The following is a 23138-nucleotide window of genomic DNA, read 5'->3' as shown; positions in this document are numbered from 1 at the left end:
ATGATGCATTTTGTTTTGCAGTAAATAAGCAGTATCTTAGATGCCTGCTTTTTCTTTTTTTCTTTCCTTTTTTTTTTTTTTTTTTTTTAATGCTGGTGGATTCCAGTTTCTTTTCCTGGGGTCAGATCTTTCAGTTCTCAACAAGAAACATGTTCTTCTGCTTGTGTCTATGAAGAGGGTGAGCTTGTGTTGAGGCTAGTGAGGAGACAGAACGTGTAGCTTTGGGAAATGCAGTTTCAGGAAGTCCAGATAGAGCAAATGCACTTCAGTTTGTCACCAAGGAAGGAGTATTGTAATAAGCTTGACTGAAAACCCACAAGGTTTAAGGCTGATCTCCTGTAGAACCCAACAAGATGAAATACAGCCCGTATCTCTCCTTCTCTCCAAAGCAAACAAAAGAAGTAATCCAGCTGTGAAGTCATTGACAGGTTGGAGCTCAGCTTGTGCATGAAAACAGCTGTACAGAAATGGAGGCTGCAGTGAATTCCTTAGCGCAGCCTTCTCTGGCACACTGCTGCCCGTTTCATCTCACCCAGCTATTGTATTATCAGGGCCAAAGAATGTTAAGCCCTAAAAACCCCAAAGTAGGTACAAGCTGTGGAGGGTGGGAGAAGCCAGGCAGGGAATTCTTTGGGTGGGAAGAAGTCCCCAGTGCTGTGTGTTAGGTAACTGAGTGAGGGGTGTTTCAGAACAGGGTGGACAAAACCTCTTTGATGAATAACTTGGCAGTGTTGATCCTGCCGTGAAGCATGGGGGTCAGCTAGTTGACTCCTTAGGATCTCTTCCAACCTTCTTGTTCTTTTTTGCCTTGAGTATACTTTTGTCATCTGTTTGGGTGTAAGAGAATGCTTGATTTTTTTTCCAGCTTATTTGGGCTACTTAGCAGAAAAAAAGGTGGTAATAGCTTCTACCAATACTTACTTTTCTTTTTAAAAAGACACTGCATCTAAGCCAAAGTGATGACTTTGCTGATACTTCATATCAAAAGAGGGACCTTGCTAGAAGCATCCTTCAGATTATATTCTGGGAGCAAATGTTACTGAATACTTTTTTTCGGAGAGCTGCCTCAGCTGCTTAGTTGTTGGGCTTCCTTGTGCTGTCTTGGGTTAAGTGGATACGGGGGAGATGCTTGTTACTTGTGCGCAGAGGTGTCTGTGCCAGTACTTCCTCTGTATTTCTCACAGATGTGCCTCACACCGAGGAAGTACCTACAGATAGATACTTGGCTCATAAAGCTGATGTTATTTGGAGTATCTGCTGTGGCATGTTTCCTGTGTGCAGGCACTGTCTTGTGCACAGGCTTGGAGGCTGAAGGGTGGTGATTGACCTGGTGTGAATGAGTGAGGTTCTCAGTGTGCTGGTGGAGTTTGTCAGTGTAAGTCAGCACAGTACTGGCCCTTCTCAAAGCAGCCATACGTGCACATTTATTTTTCATAAAAATCTACATGTAGTCTTTTGGGCAATGTGTAATACTAAATATGACTGTCTCATCACATACCTCATCTGTATGTGGAATTATGCTTTTTCTGTTACTGTGGTTAGAAAAGAAATTAATCACACTCAGTTGCTTCTTCTCTTTACTCATTCAGTTGAGGAGCCCCAACCCCCCCATTTTTGTTTAATAAGTTATTAGCTATACAGTTAGTTAATGCTTATAGAGAACTGTTTAGCTTTTAGCTCCTATTTTGTTTTTCAGTTTGTTACTCCCTTTCCTTTTCCTTTGTTACTCCTTTCATTGTGTGTTTAGCCTTGAATTCCATTGCATTCCATTCAAATAGGGCACATGCTTTCTTAAACAAATCCTTGACAATGTTTACTGCAGTCTGTTGACAAGAACTGTCTGGTGGATGTTACAAAAATACACTCAACATTAGGCGTGTGTATAACTTTGTTCTTCTTATTAATAATATGAGCATGGTTGTTTTGTGTTTATTTACAGTGTCCCCACTGCTTTCTTGGTGCCTTTTGTGTAGGATTGTTTGTAGTTGCAGCTAAGATGCAGCAAAGGTATTTAAAAATGTATGGCTGCTCAGGGAAAATACTTGCCACTATTCTTGTCTAAGCACAAGTACAATATAATTAAACTATTCACCTTAAAATACAAAGATTTTCTGAAGCTGGTCTTTTGACCAGTGATGAAATATTTATGTTAAATTGTAGTGGCTACTGGCAACTTAAGTAGAGGAAAGAAGCCCAATTATTGTTAGCAATACTTGGGGGCTTCCATTTACTTTGAGATGTTGGGACTTGCATTTTGGGAACAAAGAAACCATTCTTTTTTGCACATAGAGCATGTAATTACAAATGTGGTGTCTCTTTGTAAAAGTGTATTTAAAGATAACATCCTTGAAAATGCTGGATAAAGCATTATTCCTCAAGGTATTATTTTGCTTATATAGTTTGACAAGGATGTTTTTAGCTGCTTTAGAATATATTATTTTTATGGTAAAAAGCTGTTGGGAAAACAGATTTATCCAGGCAGTGTATGCAAGGATAGGGGCAAGCTCTTGAAGTTTTTAGTGTTAGCCAGGATGGTGGGCTGGATCTGAAAGTCCACTGAAAGTCCTTTTGCATTGCACTTGTTTTGCTGGGGCAGGTTGCTGGTGAAGAAGATAGTGTTATCTAAATGAATTCAAAGTGGAAGAAGCTCACTTCAGGTTGAAGTTATTTATTAGTGCGTGGAATGACTTGCAGCAGAGTATGGATCAGGCACATTGGAAGTGCCACAGTTGACCCATCATCCCTTCCTGCTGGCCTGGATACTTCCATGCCTCAACTGCAAGGGTTTACTACCTCCTTTCCTCTCTTCTCCTCACAGGCAGCCTGCCCCAGCCCCTTGCTGGTGCAGAAAAAGGTCAGAGCAGGACTGTAGGTGGAAGCTCCTCTCCAGAGGCTTTGGGGAGTCTGGTCTTTGCTGCTGTCTACCTGGGGTGTAGGGCTCAGGACCCTGCTCCTAAGTGTCTGACCTAGGTCTTGAGTGCCCTAGAGAAACAAAGGGAAAACCTGTTTTGTTGTATTGAAAGAATGCATAGACCTATAAATCCTGTTAAAAACACAAACCTTCCTGGTGTAGGTGCCAGGGTAGTGTTTGCACTGGTAATAAAAGGTATGCTTTCTTTTATGGATCCCAGAAAGATCAAAGCTGCCAATACTTATTAGCCACAAGTTTAATACATTTACAGCTGAGTTGGTGTCTCTTAATGCTGCCATAGCGGCAGCCTCTTCTCCCCCATTTCTCCCACATGCATCTTTTATTTCAAGGATTGCAGTGATAATGTTGGCTCTCATTAAATTCATGGCAAAACTCCTCCTGGATTCAGTGGACCAAGGGTTTCTCCCAGGGTCGTCGTCTTCTGTCAGTTTGTTTTTGAAGATGTAGATGTTCATGTGGCTGCCTGAAATTCTCTGCTGTTGCAGGCCTGGATGGCGTTTGAGGGATCTTCAATTCCTGTGGGTCACTGTGATGGTCGGGTGGAGTTGGGTACTTGTTTTGAACACCATTTACAAGTGTAAATGTAAGTAAGGTAATAGCTGTCTGGTCTCAGTAAGTGCCCTTTGACTTTAAAACTTGTTCTTTTTCCAAGTTTGTGAGTGTATATAAAAGCTTGTTAGTGAGAGGAAAGAGTGGGAGAGAGGTTGAACTGTTGTTAAATAGTGAACTTGTGAAAATGGTGTCAAAGACACCCACCAACTAGTGGATGGTCAGGAATCTTGTGCAGTAAAGTCCTCTGGGGCCATGCTGTTTTCAGGCCACTTGCCTGAAAAGCTTGACTGGTTTTCTACAGATGAGTCACCTGTGTGACCTACCTAGTTTGGGTTTTGGTACCTTGAGGATGTGTGTTAAGCCTACATTGGTTCTGTATTTAGAAACGGAGAAGAAACATGCTAATTGGGATGTATTTACAGCTTTAGCATCTGGAACAAGCTCAGAACAAGCATTACTCTGTAGCAGCACAGTGTCCCCATTTCAGATACTGTGTATATCATAACACGCTTGTGAGATGGGCTGATGCCAGCTTTATGAAGTTTAACCATGACAAGTGCAAGGTCCTACACCTGGGTAGAAGCAATCCCAGGCACAGCTACAGGTTGGGCAGAGAAGAGATTCAGAGCAGCCCTGCAGAGAAGGACTTTGGGGTACTGGTCAATGAGAAAATGAGCATGAGCCAGCTGAAGTGTGCATTCACAGCCCAGAAAGCCAACTGCATCCTGGGCTGCATCAAAAGGAGCGTGACCAGCAGGTCGAAGGAGGTCATCCTGCCCCTCTACTCTGCTCTTGTGAGACCTCACTTGGAGTATTGTGTGCAGTTCTGGTGTCCTCAGCAGAAAAAGGACATGGAACTGTCGGAACAAGTCCAGAGGAGGGCCACAAGGATGATCAGGGGACTGGAGCACCTCCCATATGAAGACAGGCTGAGGAAGTTGGGGCTGTTCAGCCTGAAGAAGAGAAGGCTGCGTGGAGACCTCATAGCAGCCTTCCGGTATCTGAAGGGGGCCTATAGGGATGCTGGGGAGGGACTCTTCATTAGGGACTGTAGTGACAGGACAAGGGGTAACGGGTTCAAACTTCAACAGGGGAAGTTTAGATTGGATATAAGGAAGAAGTTCTTTACTGTAAGGGTGGTGAGGCACTGGCATAGGTTGTCCAGGGAGGTTGTGAATGCTCCATCCCTGGTAGTGTTCAAGGCCAGGTTGGACGAAGCCTGGGGTGGCATAGTTTAGTGTGAGGTGTCCCTGCCCATGGCAGGTTGGTTGAAACTAGGTTATCTTAAGGTCCTTTCCCACCTTAATTATTCTATGATTCTATGATTTGTTGGGTTCGCTTTTTAGTATTGATACATAAATGAGTGGTTAATTGCATACTTTTAAATGCTGATAACCATAATTTTAATCTCTTCATGCTTTAGTGATTTGTCCCTGTCACAGTTCTTCAGCAGACTTCAGAAGGTGTTTTGGTTGGGCCTTGCAGAATGGGGTAGCAATCATTGGAGAAGTGCTTTTACTAGTTATGGTGAGAGTGATACTGAATACTTTCTGTGAGTATGAATTTCTCATGGAACTCTGGCTAATACGTTTCCTTGTTTACGGGCAGTATTTAATTGTTGTAATAGTCTAGTGGATGTATGTTTTGATTGAGAGCACTGAGGCTCTGCCAGAAAGTTCTGTTACAGAGAGGTAGCAGCTCCCAAAAAGCTCTGGGAAAGCCCTGTGAAGTAGAGAGGAATTGCTTTGGTGGAGAGATACATTACAGAGTGTCATTGCAAGATCCAGCCCCCACCTCCTTCCTGTATGCCTTGCTAGGAAAGGAGGAGGATGGAGCTGGACTCGCTCCCACTTTTGTTGCTCTCTGAGTTCATTTATCTGCAGAGGAAAGATCTGTCCAGGTAGCTCCTGCTTCAACCTGCGCTTTGGGCTGGGCTGGCCTTGCCTGCAGGAGCCAGGAAATAAATGCCTCTGCAGGGAACGAATATAATGGAAACATATAAATGGTCCCTCAGTTTTAAGGTAGTAAAATAAGCCCTTATCTCGGGCTAATATACGGCTTCTGGATTTCTGCCTAGGTGAGCCAGTTATGTATGTGCAAAGAAGAGGAGAGAGATCAAGTTCATACATGTTTCTGAAGCTCTGTTTCAGTTTTCTAACACTGAGCTTTACCGATTGCTACAAAACGTAATACTCCTCAGTAGACTAGACTAGACTGTTTCAGTTGGAAGAGACTTAAAATGATCATCTAGCCCAACTGCATGACCAGTTCAGGGCTGACCAAAAGTTAAAGCATGTTATTAAGGGTATTGTCCAAATGACTCTTAAACACTGATAGGCCTGGGGCACTGACCACCTCTGTTCCACCGTTTGACCGAAGTAGTTGTGGCACTGAAATTTTGTTTTATTTACAATATATATATATTTCAACACTTTGTATATTATTCTTTCCAGGCTGTTCTTATATGACCTAGAACACCCTAAGTGGTGTTTTTTTTTTTTTGTTTTTTTTTTTTACTTGTACTTATGTCCTCTGGATCAGTCTCTTCCCCAGACCTTCCTGTGACAAGTGCTGGGTGTATCATTCTTGGGAGAAGTTTTTGGCCCAAAGCTCTTCGATATGTTAAACAAAATTGTGGAGGACATATACAGTCATTACAAGTAAGATTGGCAGCTCTCAATAAAGCAGCATATTGTCTGTGTGCAGAGCTGCTTAGCACAGTAAGTCAATGCCCTTGAGCGATCTCCATCTAAATGCAGCTAAAGGCGGGGTCATACATCCAAAAACAGAGTGCAAAGAACTAAATAAACTGGCAGACTTTTTCCTCGTTTCCTCTTCCTCCTTCTCCACCCTGAAAGGCTGCATTTTGGTCTGGCTCAGAAGCAGGATGAATCCTTTTGCCTTTTCCAGCTGCAGAGTCTGGAGGAGGGTCACAGCATGCATCACTTTCTCCAAGTATTTTTTACCTATGAGTTTTCTAGAATGGATTGCAGGTGATCTTTGTTTGAAGGAGAAAAAAAAATAATAGTTAAATAGTTCTGGTAACAAAGTTGGCTCCACACAGAGGAAATGAACAGAGTGCTAATTACAGTGCTGTCTCATGGCAGCTTGCTTCACAGCTGTCAAAAAGAATAGGAAAGCGCCTTTGATGTGTTCATAGACAAACACAGACATCTTTTGTGGCAGCAATAAAAGTATCCTCAGAGTTCAGTGGTATTTTTGTTTTTACCTGTGTAGTGGAGGAGCCTCTGCCGGCAGTGTTTGGAGGGAAGTGCAAGTGATAGTAACAGTGGGAAAGACTGATCTGCCAAATAAATGTATTTTGGCAGCAAATGGATTGTGAGTGCAGCTATTCCCATCAGAGTCACCTCTGTTTGTGATACTGTCTAGCTGCATTACAGGATCTTTGTTTTAATTAGTTTGTATGTATATGTAAGGAGGTAGATTATATGTATGCTACATATGCAGCTTATCTAATAATTATATTAACTGTACAATAACTTTATAGAACTCTAAAAAAAGATTTTGCAAATGTAGGGAAGGGTTGATCAAACATAGTATGAGGTTCTTCTTTCTGTCTTATGACTGCATTTCTTTAGCAGCATATGGATCCTGAATGCTTTTGTTGGAGGTATCACTTTACATTCAGAGCTGGCATGAAATAGATGTAATTCAGCACCAAAGGAAAACAGTTCTGAAGGAAGAGACACTTAAACACAGGCTAAGCTAGGCTCTGTCACATGTAGATCTGAAGCCAGGGTGAAGGCTGTAGCTCAAAGGAGAGGGTGAAGGGAGACAGAAGAACGGATGTGTGGTAGAAGTTGTCCTGTGAGAAGGCAGTCAGCAGGGTGGCTGGCTTGGGACATGGCTGTACAGGACAAGTATTGTGCAACGTATTGGAGGAATGGGAAGGGATGAGTTAAGGGATGAACTCCAGCTGTAGTAGGATGCAATTGTGAAAGATTTTCAGGAGGTGAGAAGGGAAGATGACATAACTGCACCAGGGGTGCAGTTGAGGAAGAGTAGGTGATAATAAGAAAGATCCTTTGAAACTAGAGCAGAAGCATTTGTGGTGGCCTGAACAGCAAACTGATGCATATTTAAGTAGTGGCAGCAAGGATTAAGTTGATGGAACTGAGCAACATGAAATGCGAACATCTGAAGACAGGATGGAGATGATGACAGGAACTTGTCCTTTGCGGAATACCTGTTTCTGATGCCAGGTGTGGTAACCACGCAACATCAAAAAAGGTGTAGTGTAGTCCCCTGTGAAAGTTACTTTCTCTGTTACCTTTGAATCCTCTCTAGTAATACGGGGTTTAACCCTCTTTTTGGATCACATGGGATTCTCAAAATGAATCACTTAATTGCTTGGCCACATGCAAGCTAGCTGCCCATTTGCCTTCCTTCTCTAAAATCTTTGGTTAAGTTAGTATTAATTCCTTCTGGAGGGTTGAAAGGAGTGGATTATGAAAAACTTTTATCCTAGGCACATGAGCTTTCCACTCTTTTTTCCTTAACCCATTATAAGACAAGGAGTTACGAAATTCTCCCTCATGCCTGTACATTATGCAGTTTGATCAGTTCAAGATGTTCCTCTGTCCTTACTGATTCTAAGTTAACATTTTAAGAAAAGGAGCAGTATACAATTTGAGCTTGATTTCCCTCACCTCCCCCCTTTGAGTTAGGCTTAAGAAATCAGAAATACTGCTACAAAATTTCTCCCTTGTTTCACATAGTGCAAAGAAAACTCAAAAGCTGTTGGGCTATGTAGTCCTTCAGCCTTAGGGGTCCAGAGGGTATGGAGGTGGTTTGGGAGTTGTGGCCACAAATGCCTGTGTGGGAGAAATTCTGCTGCACTCCTGTGTACCATGCTGCTGTCAGTTAGGCACGGACCAGAGCAGACTCTGGAATGTTGTCAGGGTCTTGCCCTGTCCTTACTTTCCCCAAATAGCCATCCAGACAGAAAGGGCTATTCACAACTAACATTGAAAGATTAAAAAACTTAAATATTCTGGACAGAACAGTGCAAAACCCAAAGAGAAATAGGAGAAAACACTTGGCAGTTATAACAAAACTTTAGGCTACTTAAAAAAGGTGCATTATCAGTTTCTGGGTATGTCAGGCATTTTTGCTCTTGATACTGGACTCCTAATATTGTTTACATCTATCCTTAAAGAAACAATCCTAAGGAAGATTTTGTGCCTGAAACTAGCCTTTGCCTCTTTACACATACTTCAAAAGACTTGCCTGTATTTAAGAGGAAAAGAAATGCAGGGTTCACATTTGTTACAAGTGACCAGAAAGATGTCCCTGGGGAAGGAAGGTGAAGATGTTATGTTGGGGGGGGCAGCAAGACTCTCACTGCAGTAAAATGTATGTTTGCTGTATAATGAACAGGGAGGAGCTGCTGGGTGCTTGACAGGACTGTCAGGGGCATAACTTCAGCTTTCAACCACTGAAATTTCTGTGCAGCTGAGTTGTGCTTTGGTTTGTACCAGGCTTGTTTATGGAGGTGGTGGAGCCAGTGCTGTAGTAGCAACTGTTTCGAATAGAGGCAAGGCAGGCGTTGTTTTGGAAGCATGAATGTCTGAAGTATTACTCTTCTGTAGTGTGTTTTCCAGAAAACACCATTTCTGCCAGATGTTGGAGCAATTCTGTCTTAGAACAACCGTGGCAGCTGTTGAGGCACAGTGGAGCACACTGTCCTGTTCTCCAAGAAAATGCAACTTCACCTAAATTTCCTCCCTCAGACACCTTAGACATTTGTTACTGTTTGCTGCTTCTCAGATTGCTTTCCTGTTCCTTTGTGTAGCTATTGTACTGATACACGGATTGACTCCACAACTCGTTAAGAGTTGTCAAGTAGGTATGCTTTATTCAGCGCTGAGGCGCATGGGGGTTTCTCCTCCAAAAGCATGCGTGCACCCCTTTGCTTCTCAGTTTGTTTATATTACATATAATGATTACCTAAACATGAGATTGCTTCACGCCTCATACATATGCAAAAGCTATTCCCGTCTAGTATTATAATTAGTTTTCTGGCATTCATCCCATTGGTGTGCCTGTGCAGTGCCTCCTGGTGGTGGTCGTTAGGGGGTCGTGAGGGTGAAGGCCCTCTTCATCACCGCGAGTAACCTCTTGCTTTCACACAGATTCAATAGGGTTTCGGCTCCTGTCCAAACCTCAGGTTCGGTACAAGCCGGTTTTATGTGTCTTAAAGTAGAAACTTGTCAAGTTTGTAAATTTTGTTACTCTGGCTATCTTTTGTTCCTTTTCTTTCTGAAGATATTATTTGAACAAGAACGTCTTAAATATTAAGCTGTGAATCTTACCTACTAGAATTCTGCCTAGCAGCTGTAACTCCTACAGTTCTGCTTCACCATTCTAGCAACTTTGACTCCTACCGTTCTGCTTCACCAAGCACAGGGACTGCTTAAGCAAGCAGGCACAGTGTTAACCCTTTATTTTCCGGTATCAGTACGACAGATTTTTCTTGGCTGGTGGCTTTCTATTTACTCTAATGAAACCCACAGGCAGATATCTGGGGATTCTTTGAAACCAGCATAGTCAGCTGTAGAATTATATCAGTGCTTATGTTTTGTAAATTGATTCTAAGATAATTTCAAGCACTTCTGATTTTTTCTTTTTTTTTTTTTTTTTTTTTTTTTTTTTAACACAGTGTGGTTTTTAAATAGCAAAACACTTGGGTTCACTGACTCACTTTTTCCAGTGCATTTTAAATAAAAAGTTCTATTTGGGTCAGGATGAAAGGAATTAGTTGAAAGGTATTATTTAAAAGCCATTTTTTTTAAATCACCTTTGCTTGTCAGCATAAAACTAGTGTTATTTTCCAAGTGGAAGTAGAAGACTGCAGATCTGTGGTTTGGATCACAGCCTCTGTATAGTATTGTTGAGAAGGTTGTAATAAATTTGCGTCTGAAATACACTGGAGATGAGAAATTTATTGCATGCTTCTGAAAGCATTTTCATTTTCCAGGGACAGGTGACTATACATGCAAAATTTGACAAAGATATTTACCTCCCAAAGGATGCTGAGTTTTACTTTGTTTACGATGGATCCCTGAAGAGGCATGTAATGTTTGCAGAACGAGTTAGTGACAATGCTCTTCGGTCTGTTGTTCCAGGTGAGTGTTAACTATTGTTCACATTTTTGCTCTCTTTGCTGTGCCCTACATCCATGTCAAAGCTGCGCACAACGCATGATTTGGTACAACTCTGGTTTATGACTCTGTAATGGAGGAAATGCAGGAATTGAATGATGGTCTTTTAAGGATCCAGGCTGAGTTTGGCTGGCTATAGGTGTTCCTGCCTTTCATAGCAATGAACCGTGATACCAGCACAGTATGAGGTGTAGACAGTATTACTGGGCTTGCACAGTTGGGTGTGCATTAAAGTGCAGTCTTCAGGGATGGCATAATTTTCAATGTGAATAAAGTCTGTTGCACAACTGTTTGCTTCCAGGCACCCTAACGCCTCAAAAGCAATATTTTTGTCTGAGCCTTCCCTTGGTGCTGCAACCACCCCAGCTTCCAGCCCTCGTGGTGGAGGCATGAGGTGCTTGGAGCTCTGCTGGAGCTATACTCAGTACAGAGGTGTCAGTGAAACCGTTCCAGTGGTGCCTTGCTGCATAGAGGGGTATTTGTTTAGCCTCCCAGCTGGCCCTCTGCCTTGGCATTTTCCCCCTTATGGATGTAACCCTGGTTGTCGTCTTTATTGTGTGCTTTGTGACCTTTTAATTTGTGTGAGTAGGTGGCTATAGACATGGTGTACCTGTGCAATAGGATCTGCTTGTTATTTTTTCTTGTTTTCTAAAGGGGATTTAGAGTCTGAAAATAACTGCTGAGTATAAAAAAAGAGAGTTTGCTGCTGTTACATAGTGGCTCCTTTGATCCTCTGAATGATAAATGATTGTCATGGATTACAACTGGAGAAAATTCAATGCTAGGCTTATTCCAGGACAGCAAAGTTTTGTGGGTTTTTGATTTGTTTTTTATTAAGAGGCCTGAAATGACACTGTTAAATGATTGCTTCTGAGCTACGAATAAAAACAGGAGGCTGCAAGTAACACTTAATCCTCTGCCTGTTCCCAGCAGACGCCATTAACAGATGAAAATAAAGTGTGAGGTTAAAATATAGTCCTGCTGATGTTAGTGTTGTTTCATAGTGGCCAAATTAAACATAAGGGAACGTAGAGCACTTTAAAAACATCTGCAGATGTGGTAAGTACATGCTTCCTTCTGCAGCTGCTAGATTGCATATATACTTGTAGTCGTTCAGGGATATTTTTGGGAATTTAGATTTGCACCCATAGTATGTCATGATTAGCTCTCCTGTGAGAGTTACAGCTTGCATTTCGTAGATATATGATATCCACCCTCACTTAGATCGCAAAGTAGGAGGAGGAATGCACAAGGTGCTTAAGAGGTTTGAGAGACAAACTACCTTGGACTTCGAGGGTGCCAACTATAAGTTTAAGAGCTGATACAGCACTTAATCAAGTCTGCTGGAAGCATGAATCATGCATTAGTTAAAAGCTTCTAGGTTTTGGCCTACATGGAGACACCAAGTAGGTACAAAATGGGTGTTAAATAGATACATTATTCAGATTTGGTGTTGCAGGCCACTGTGCCACTCTTGTGATGAGTATTGCATTTTTCGTAATTCTTATCCAGGAACCTTCAAGTTTTTGATTTGTGGGATTTCATACTGATATAGTTATCTCTTCTTTCCATTGCTGTTAAAGAGCCTTCACCTAGAAAGACCGTTCCTGGTTTAAGTACGTCAGTATGACTGGGACGACTGGCAATTCACGGTCTATTCAAGTCCAAGTTCATCACCAGAAATGGTTGGTGGATGCCCTACAACAGATAGATGTGATTAGAGGAAAGAATGAAATAATGCTGGATTAGTAGTCACAGCTCTTAGAGGCAGGGGGGAATGAGGAAATATTAATGTATTTTCTGAACATAGGAATTGTTAGTGAATAATCTGCATTATAATTACAGGTCATGGATGCCAAGAAGCAGTTGCTGTCTCTGTGTTAATGTACACAAGGGGATACTCACCTGTGGTCCTCGGCAGCTGTCCCATCAATTACAGGGAGAATCTGTCTTGCAAATTGTCTCGCTTTCTGGTTGATCATGCAGAATGTGTCACTGCCGCTAGTCATGAGCTGTTGCTGGATAAATTTGGGCTAAGGACAAGAGATCTGCAGTCCCTTGATAATGATTTGATGATGGCTGTTGCTTATGAAGAGTTGCCAACGACCTGGAACATCCTTGGAAGCTGCTCAGAAGGTGGTAAAGTTTGATTTTCAGTTGGAAAACTTTTAACAGTGGTTTTGCTCACAGTTCAGAGCAGGGTGTCTCATCATTTTATTGCAGGTTCTCAACCCTAGTATTTTATTTTGTGGTTGAGATGAAAAATTGCTCAAGTATGAGAGGGGCAGTGAACAATTTGGTTTGTGCCCAGAGGTTTAAAAAGGATAATAATGGTTATTGTAACTTAGTCTCTCCAGAACCTTTTTGTGCCTTGACTCAGTGTAAATGCAGTTCTTTATTTATAAGTAGACTCTGCCTTTTCAAGAATAAAGAGCTGTCTGTTTTAAAAAAGTAAGGATTGTAGCAGTGAGGTATTGCCGCCATGTTTCCAACCAAGTGAGATATTTTAATTACACAGACAAAAAGGAGATGGTCATAAAACAGAAGAATGTGTTACTGTAGGCAATGATGTACAGAGTTAATACAGCTTTTGGCACAGTTCTGTCAGTCTGTTTATGCTTTAAGACTATAATAATTCTTTGGGGAGAATATCACTAAGCAAGCTTCGTGGCTTTTATTTTATTGTAGAGGAAGTGGGGTAGAAATATACATGAAAATTTACATTAGGCCATGCTGTTGAAAATTCTGTAACCAGATCAAGTGAAATTTTCCTGGTTTCAGGTTTGACTGCAAACAGAAAACTGTAGTTAGGTTTTGCTGAATAGTATAATTTTTTTTGCAGAGCCACCTGATTTATAGCTGAGGTTGGAAACTCTTAAACTTGATGGCTTTGTATGTTTTTCATTGAAAATTCGGTACTTTTGGCTGCTTTCCTTTTAGCACTTTAAATTGCTAAAAGCTGGAGGACAGGCAGTTTCCATGTGAGCCAAAACTGAAAGAGAGGTTCATGCAAGCTTCTGGGAAGTAAAAGCACAGCACTTAGCTCATTTCTTTGGGTGAGGGCTTTTTTCCCTTCTTAAATCTTTCTAATTCTTAATGACAGCTTGAAATCTGCTACTGCCTTCTTCAGGAGAAGGATGGGTTTTGTCTGTCTGTTGTAAACAGCTCTTTCAAGAGATGTAAAAACAAATACCATGTCTCATTCAAATACTGGCTAGACAGGAGAGAAAAAAAAAGACTGTTAACTTGTTTCATTTTGATGTGTAGTAAATATTTGTTCATGTTATTCATCTGCTGGAATGGCTGTTGGATCTTAGCAATGAAGATCTTGATTCAAAGTCTGAAGAAATCAACTATAAATTTGTTCACAGACTTGGCTAAGCTTTTCGTGAAAACCAGTTGAAGCCCAATGCAGAAGCATCAGCAGGATAGCAATGGTACTGAGAGATGCTTGGGCAAAGCTAGCTGGGTACATACTTGCTTGAAACATGGGGGAGTTTATGCTGGGTGTATTGTGGGCTCAGAGATTTGGAGATCAGCTCAGCTGGTATCAGACTGCTATGCAAATAGCAAAATCCTTTAAGTTTTAGTTATGCTAATTGTTAATTTTCACGTGCTGCAACATTTGTATGGAAAAGAGTATGTTGCCCTCATGATACTTTTATAGGACTGGTATTTTTATGTTTCTATGTGTTTTCCAGTCTTTGTTCACTTTTCAGATTTAAATATTATACATAAACAAAATTTCAATACAGCAAAAAAGCAGGGGTATGTGCCTCAGTCACTGTACAAAGTCTCTGTGAAGGTTTGAAATGTTTTTACAAGCATGCCTCGTTAGAGGTTGCCTCATGGGCACTGTTGCACTGAAGAGATGACATCTCCCTTTGTACCCCAGTTATTGCTCTTAAATGAAGCTGTGTTCTTTCCTTGTTTCTGAATAAAACAAAACCTGGGGTCCTCGTAGCCACAGCAAGGAGCTCTCAGTGCAGTGCAGTCCTGCCTCAAAAGTGCTTACTGGCCACCCTTGTTGAGTGTGGAGCTCCTGAAAGCTTTCCGTACAGCTTGTCCTTCAGCCTAAAGGAAGTCAGTCATTTCCTTTGTCTCTCTCCGGGGTCCAGCTTGGGCTGGGCCTGACATATATTTTGGTACCCTCTAAGCAGTTTGTGTAATTTTTTTGGCTCCTATATCCTCTCTCCTTTCTGAAAATATAGTTTTGATTCTTCTTTCAGACAGCTTTATTTATTTGATTCTTCTTTCTACAGCCATATTCTTCTTTCATCTGATTCTGAGAAGCACTGACTCTTGTTGCTTCCTCATACTGCCCCCATCACTGTGTTTTTGTCCCCAAAGCCAAGACTCTAAGCATAGCTGAGGGAGTGGGAAGGACAAGTGGGTGGATCAGGGCAGGAAGGCTTCAGATCTTAGCACAGTTGAGGAGTTGATTAATCATCTTCTACTGTAAGGTGATCAAGAGTTGTCCCAGCATTCCATTTCTTCCCCATGTTCCAAAAGATCAAAATGGGTGGGAAAGAGAGACTTTATAAGGATTTAGAAAGAGGGTGAGACTTTCTTTCCCTAGCTGCTGTACCTGCAACTCTTTGCCCTAAAGGCCTGATGGTGTGGCTTTTTAGTATTGGTGTTGTGAAAGATGTGCGTGCTGTCATCCTTCACTAGTTAGGACTTCATGTTTTTGAGATTCTGTCAGTTTTCAGAGCTTCTGGGCTATTTGTACTGGAAAAGATTTGCTTGTGAGTGATACATGGCTGGAGAAAATTACTGCAACATCTGGTGTTTTGGACCTCATTCATTTTTATGAGGATTTAGAGACATATGGGTTGATGGAAAGATAGAAGAATAATTCTTTCATAGGAGTTTTCATATTCAGAAGAAGTGTTTGTATTCCCTTTATAAGGTATAAAAAGGATTGGATAAAGAGAGCCTGGATTGTCTAGGGAGCCTTGCAAATAATTCAGGAATTTAGTGCAGTTGCACAGGTCAGGACTTGTTAGCCACATTGTTTAAAGTTCAACAAAAGAAACAGGAAAGCATGAACGTTTCAGTAATCCTCACCTGTAGTAAGTGCCTGTGTGACAACCATGTCAGAGGCTGCTTACTCACACAAATTGGCTGGATTTTGCGATCACCTGGCCCACAAGCAGTTTGCTGCTAGAGGAACCTAACTGAACTGCTATGCTCACACATTTATTTCTTGGTGGGTTTGAAGAAAGGGGAAGGAGGGCTAGTGAGGAGGGATAGGGAGAAGCTAATTTTCTTTTTGATTGCACCTTATAAAGGATATTTTCCTTTTGAAAATTGTATTATCTGATTTATGTATTAAATTGTATCCAATCAGTATTAAATCATAAGCAAATAACTTGTTAGAGCTGCTTTAAAAAAAGAATAATTTTCTTCCAAAAGTTTTTCAGGTTACTAAGAAAAAGAAGAAAGATGGGGTAGTTTAATCTGGAAAAGAAAAATGCTTCTAAGTAACCTTTCCTCCCTTAGTGCCGTCAAGTTAGGGCAGTGTTTTAGGAGTGTCAGCCCCGAAGGACCATCAGACATAGGTTTTGCATCTGCACTGCAACTTTTTTGTCCTTGAGACACTTACTACTTTCCTTGGCTGTCAGAGAGGGAGCAGGAGCACCATAGCCATTTGCCTTACACACAGGAGACTGAGGGCATCTCTGTTTCTGGCTGTTTTAGGGGCATTGCTGGGAGTGTGAGTGCAGGTTGTCTGGGTGATTTAACTATGCTGGTAATCAAACAAGAACACTGGCTGCTGGCTTTGCCACTATTTAGTTATTTTCAAGAGGAAGAGTGCTCTTTTAGGTTTAAAGCTATTGGTAGAAGCAATAAAATTATGACCTGAATTAGGAAAATTAGTTGTGGATTATAGGGAAGTATCCATACTTGTTTAATTCCCTTTTATGAAGAAGGAGAATTTCCACTTTATTTCATAAATGCTTCGTAATTGTTTTCTACGATTGGGTCTTGTGGCATGAACTGAAGTACCCAACCTTGCTGCTTTATAGTCTGCCTTTAGGGAGCACTCTTAACATTTTCTGTGTCAAATTTTGACTTTGCTGCCCTCTCCCTGTCCTTTTGTTTGTAAATCCTGGTACTATTTCCACTTGGTGTTAAACACATTCCTGCTAAGCTGCACCAGTTCAAACCTGGCTGATCCCATGTTGTATTTTTTATCTAAATTGAATACTGACTCTGTCTTTTCCTCAGGTGGAATTTTAGATTTCTTTTTTTCCTGCAGAAGGAAAGGGAGATGGTCCGTGTTCCCTTTCACGGAATTAGGAAAACACTGGGAACATCAGATAAGTATTTCTAGTTATGGTAAGCCTTGTGAGGATAGGTAATATTTTTTTGGTCAGACAGTTCAGGAGGTTAGAGAAACAGACAAATCTTTGGCTCTGTAGGAGTTTGCTGCTTTGGAAACTGCATGGGACAGAGGAAAAGCAGTAAAGACAAGTGAAACTTCACCTGACAGTGTGGATGGTAGCACCATCCACAGCCTTTACTGAATGGGGTTGGTGGATGGGAGGCTTCTGAAGCCTTCCTCATGCTAAAGCTGATGCAAGACTATTTACAGCCCACCCTTGAGATAGAGTTTAACCTTCCCCCCCTTTCCTCCTCTTCTCAAGCAGCATTGATGCCAGCCTCTGGGTGTTGATAAAGGTCTGATGAATAGGGGAACTAATTAAAGAAAAGGGGGATGTGCCAGATATGAAGTAAATGGAAAGGGAAGATGTCATCACAGCCGTGCCCTCCGACGAGCTCTTATGTACCTGACTTTGTGCATCACAGTCACTGTCTATTCACAAAACCTCTTGTACGTGTTTTTGCAGCAGTGAGGTGCACTGAAGATGGCTTTATAAACAATCTCATACCTAATGGAAAAATGAAAAAAATGAATAGCAGTGCGTGAAAATATGAAGCCAGGAAAAACTGGAATTTCTCAGCCAGTTTTGGAGTCTCCCTTGCTTTTCAAGTCACAAGTCTTGGGGTTTTTAGTCTCCTTCCAGGAAATGAATGAGATTCATAGCCCAGAAAGGGCTTAGTCATTTCTGGCAGAGAGAAATATTTGTTTATTGTTTTGGACACAGGAAAGGAGTCAGGTGCAAGGAAGAACAAAAGGATTTATTTAATGTTTAAAACAGACTGTGTTTGGCTTAGCTCCGTGTAAGGCAAACAGAGTGTTTGGGCTGGAAAATCAGGATGTGATGCAAAACAGTGTCCTGATAGTGTATATCTTTTACAGCACCACTTGCCTTGCAGTAGCTGACCCTGTATGAATCAGACGTCTTTCAGATCTTAGGAACTGTCGTGTTTTTTTCTTGATGGAAATGGTGTTCTATACAATTTAAATATGAGTATGTTGAAGAAGCCTTATGTTTTCCTTTTTCCGTTATCTTCTTCCTGTTTGCCACTGAATGCAGTTGAATTAATGATGTTTTTTCACATTTTTAAAATTCTTGATGGTTTTCTTTTTGTCATTGTATGTTTTTATTGTTTTTTTTTTTTTTTTGCTTGTTTTCCAACCCATTGTGACACATTTGAAATCTACCATGAGGGAAGGGGGAAGGAAAGTGAAAAGTGTGGGAAAATGCCATTTGTTTGGTCATAGTGAAAAGCTCTGAGAGGAGGTTGGTGGGCTGAATATTGTTCTTAAAAGTGCTCAAAATGAGTTGTTTCAGAATGTTAGCTTTCTTTTTACTGCAAATATTGTCTTTTTAGGGTGTCTATTTAAAAGTTGAATAGCAGTTATCATGTCTTTCTTTTTTTTTATGTTGCACAATTTGGATGGAAGGGGTCCCTAGAGGTGGCTTGGTCCTACCCTCTGCTAGCTTTGAAGTTTGGATGAATTTTGAGCACCTGCAAGGATGGACAGTTTGTAACCTATCTGGGTGACCTGTCCCAGTGTTCAGCCAGACTTGCGGTGAAAAATACTTTTCTTCTATTGAAACAGCATATTTACCTTTACATTTATCCTTTCAACTTTACAATTTGTATTTCAGATTTTTAATAACCATGAAGTTATTAGTAATTGCTTTATGTCATCAGCTTCTGCTCAATCCTGGGCAAGCCAGGTGGGAGTAGTAAAAGGAGAGTAGTCCAGCAAACACAGTCTGTAGAGGTGAAGGATGGGGAGGAATGTGAGTTGCTGTTTCTGACAAAGTACATCAGGGGTGAAAACAGCTGGTCGAACTTCCTAGTGGTTCTCCTACCACGTGCGTTCAAGCTAGCCATGAACAAATTTAGCTTAAGCTTACATGGAGGTTGTTAGGTCAGGCAGGTAAAACTTTGTTACTAGAATATTCAGGGTGAGATAATAGAAAATATTGTTGTAGATGGTGTTCAAGACCACAAAGATTAATTACTGTTTATTCGTTATTTTTAGAACTAGGTTCTTTTGTAACAGACTTACTCATACTGCATTGCCTTTAAGATTTAGCCACCAGAAGAGTAACTTCATTTGCTGCAGTCCCCGAGCAGAGAGAAAGCTATGCTTCTTGCTAAGGGCTCCCTTTTTGCTGAGTGGAAAAGTCGTGATCTTGTCTGCCCCAGGGCAAGTTTATCTGGCTTTTTTACAGTGTCACAATATACATTGAAACCCAGTGGCCCCAGGCCAAAGTTTTAATCAGAGGATGGAGTTCAGATGAAAGTTTGTCTTTTTGTTTCTGCGTTTTTAATCTGAGGGTTGGGGTGTGGTTAGTGTGTAATCAGATACTTAGTGTGCTTAATACTGGTTAACACATTTGCATGTGTTTTAATTAGATGGATTTACATGCTGGTTGCTTATTAACACTGTATATAGAAAAATTGGCGTAGTTGGAAGCATCTTAAGAAAGTACTTGGATGTCTAAAGAGGGACTTCAAGCAGAATTTAAGTACTCCAGACTAAGGAACAATTTTCAAAGCTCATTTTTTACTGAGCATTTTAACCTGGAAATGCATAATGTTTGCTCAAGGCCTGTGTTTTGGACATGCCCATTTCCTGGACATCTAAACTTGAACTTTCGGGTGTGCACGTAAATATGCCAGATAAGCGAGTGCTGGTGCCTGATGTCTGGTGGTGCTCTGCCAGGGTCCAGACTGGTGGCATAGCCTTGAGTTTGCTAGTCTTTCCTGGGGAGACGTTCTTGAGTATAGAAATAGCACTGGGACTAGTGCAAAGCACATATGATGCTATCAATCTCTGGAGAAGAAAAATAGAAACACAGAAAGGGAAGACACTGGCACACATGTTTGTAGTGTATCTGAATAGTTAGGGCATTCTCCAAGCAAGTGAGACGCACAGGCTCCCAGCATTTGTATTATCCTGCTTCCATATTCCTTATGTGCTGACTTTACCCAGCCACTCACTCACTGTGTGGGTTCTGTTCTTGTGAAACTGCATCTGGTGTACTGCATCCAGCTCTAGGATTCCCAGCACAAGAAAGGCATGGACCTTTTGCAGCAGGTCAAGGGGAAGGTCACAGAAATTACCAGTGGGCTGTGACATTTCTCCTATGAGAATGGAGAAGGCACTGGGGAGACCTTATTGAAGCCTTTCAATATGTAAAGGAGGCTTATAAGAAAGATGGAGACAGAGGCTTACCAGGGCCTGTAGCAACATAACAAAGGGCAACAGTTTTAAAATGGAAGAGGCTATATTTAGATTGAATACAAGGAAGGAATTTTTTATGGTGAGGGTGGTGGGACACTGAAACAGGTTGCCCAGAGAACAGAGTCTGGATGTCTCATTACTGAAAGTGTTCAAAGTCATGTTGATGGAGCTTTGGGCAAGCTGATCTAGTGAAAGATGTCACTGCCCATGGCAGGGGGGTTGGACTAGGGGATCTTTAAAGGTCCCTTCCGACCCAGGTAATTCTATGGTTCTATGTTGCTGTGTAGCAAAGCAGTTCTACAAATGCTTGAGTTGGATTCAGTGGACATGAAGGTTGTATGTGCTTGAAAACTTTGAAATGTGTATGCCATTTCACTTGATAGAAATGTAAACACTGTAATTCATACTAATGTTGGTAGCAGCAATGATCACCGCCTCCGAAGACCAAAACTAGAAATCTTTTGCAGAACTTTGAGGGAAAAAAACGTAGTTCATTACTTACCTCTATGGCCTAGGAACCTGCAGCAGATTCTGTGTCCAACTGGATGCATTTTGGCCTCGAATCTGAAATGGGGAGACGAAGAAAAGAATCTGTTGCTCAAAACCTGGGAGTGTGAGTGTTGCACGGACATGCTAATGCACTAGATCACATTTTGGCTAGCCACAAGTAAGAGGAAAGTTTGAAGATGACTTTATTTTATAAAGTAATGATGTTGCATTTTACATGTGTGTTCTAGAAATACTTAGGTACATACTGTAAATATGTTTAGTGATATTCTGGTATAAAGAATTCCCCCTTCATCTTGTTAATGTGTCTGCTTCTGTTATAACTGCAGTGAAACAGGTTTCAGATGCTACGTGCAGGTTTGCTGGCTGTTACAATTTCGGAGTCTTGTGTTCTGAAGCTCCCTTTTACTCTGATCTGGAATTTATTTTATTTATTGAAGGAAGCTTGACCTGGTTTTTCCTGGATTTGATGCTGTTGAAAGTTTTAATTCCACCTGAAGTGGAACGGTAGAAGTCTGGATGGGTTGCTACTGAATAGGCAGGGCAAAAACTCATCACCAGTGGAGATTATGCAGTAATTTTTCCCTGTGAGCAAGTTCCTTAGGTTCTTTGCCATTCTGGGTTTATGAGATGGGAGAGCTAGCTTTTTTTAATACTACAACGTTTCACGTCCAGTGTTTTCAAAGGAGAATAATGATTTCCCCCCCAAAGACAGCATTCCAAAAGGTCCACCTACGGGAAAGGCAACTCTCCTGTTAATAAGATGTCCAGAGAGAACATACTCAACTAAGATGTGACAAGCAGCCTTTTGCTATGGAGAAGGAAGATGTGAAAGGAAAGGAAAGATGTGGGTCTTACACCTGTTTTGGATGGGACAAGAAGCATCAAGCTTATATTGGGAAAGGGTGAGCTAAGTTAGGCATTTGAAGTCTTTGTAACTGAAAGGATAAAATTTCCCCTTGTGTAGATTGCCAGTGAAGTTTGTGAAAGCCTCTTGTATTTAGAAAGTTTTTAGGACAGATGAGACAAACATCTGTCAGGAGCTATTCAAGTTGAACCAATCGTGTTAAAGCAAGGAGTGGATGAGAGACCTCTTGAGGACTCTTCAAGGTTGGTTTTTTGGTTGGTTGTTTTTTTTATGATTCTATAAAATAAATATTCCTGATACTTTCAGAGGGAGTATTTAAACTGAATAAGAGTCAGCCATGAGCCATTGTATTTGCGCGTGATTATGCGGTACCTTTGCTCAGTGCGTGTTTCTGAAAACTCTTGCATTAGCTTTTGGCTATGTAACTGCTTTTTCTGATGTAGGATTGCTTTCCATCAGACAGTTTTATCTTGTAAATATTGTTGCAGAGAGGAAATCTGTCAGCAATTTGCTATTGATTTTAATTGTATTTACACAAATGAGTGTATGTACCTATGTATGCATCAGGTGCTTTGCTTTTCCTTTGCCATTGGAGCGCGTAATTTTTACTACTGTGTTCTGAACTAGTTGGGTAGCAGGGAGTGTGTTGAATCAGGATGATAAATTTCACTGGAAACCTAATAGGTTTCAGCCAGTTGTTCTAAGAGCCCTTAAATGCTTGACCTTTGTGAATGTACCCTTATATTTAACCTCATACCAAAATGTCAGCATAAGGAACAGGTTAAGTGGCTCTTGATCTTAATTTTATTTATTGCCTTTAAATTGCAGAGGGTTTGTGTTTGAGAATATATGTAGACAGATAAACCCATCTTTGAATAAAAACCAAGGAAGGGCTTGGGTAGAGAATCAGCATCTAGTGACTAACTTATCGTTGTGTGCTCATTTATTTTAAGCTTCATCCTGTTGAGCTTGATGATTATGTGCTAAAAAGTGAAGAGGAAGAACTGGCAGGTGAGGTCACCTTTCTGAAAAGGGAGACACAAGAATTATCCTGTATATTTTACCTACATGATTGTCAGACTATGGCTTGCTGTACTGCTGAGGGTCTCTTGCAGTGACGCCTTGAAAAATCATCCCCTGCCTCCTTTATTTTTTTTTTTTTTTTTTTAATTTTGGTACTTGGCCATGCTGCCAGATGTTTTATGTTGCTGAAGCAATGGAAAGCAGCTGCAAAATTGCCTGTTAACTATCTTCTGAAATATATTGGGACATCTATTGTGCTGAATGTTGTACTACATGCAGGGAAAGAGAGAAATGCTGAGATTATCTAATTCAAACTGTTTTCTCCACATGGGTCAATCCCAAGCACGAATACAGGCTGGGCTGAGACTGAGTTGGGAATGGCCCTGTGAGGGACTTGGGGGTGTTGGTCGATGGAAGCTCAACATGACCCAGCAGTGTGTGCTCACAGCCCAG

At 41.2% G+C, this 23138-nt stretch overlaps 1 protein-coding gene across 1 annotated transcript; it reads left to right on the top strand.

Annotated features, from left to right (window-relative positions):
* The first annotated feature begins 8666 nt into the window (after window positions 1–8666).
* Window positions 8667–22789, top strand: LOC133210173 (rho guanine nucleotide exchange factor 28-like). Its single transcript, XM_061349316.1, has 4 exons — window positions 8667–8860; window positions 10485–10632; window positions 12514–12804; window positions 22616–22789. Exons 2-4 carry the CDS (start codon window positions 10584–10586, stop codon window positions 22627–22629), a joined length of 354 nt encoding a protein of 117 aa, XP_061205300.1. The 5' UTR covers window positions 8667–8860; window positions 10485–10583; the 3' UTR covers window positions 22630–22789.
* The last annotated feature ends 349 nt before the right edge of the window (window positions 22790–23138 follow it).

This window comes from Neopsephotus bourkii, unplaced genomic scaffold (genome assembly GCF_033783945.1).
Source record: "Neopsephotus bourkii isolate Nb327-2 ecotype Australia unplaced genomic scaffold, CSIRO-AGI_Nbou_v1 NB_405, whole genome shotgun sequence".
Lineage (NCBI taxonomy): Eukaryota > Metazoa > Chordata > Aves > Psittaciformes > Psittacidae > Neopsephotus > Neopsephotus bourkii.
Note: the sequence above shows the minus strand (reverse complement) of the source record. Positions and strands in the feature narration are given on the sequence as shown.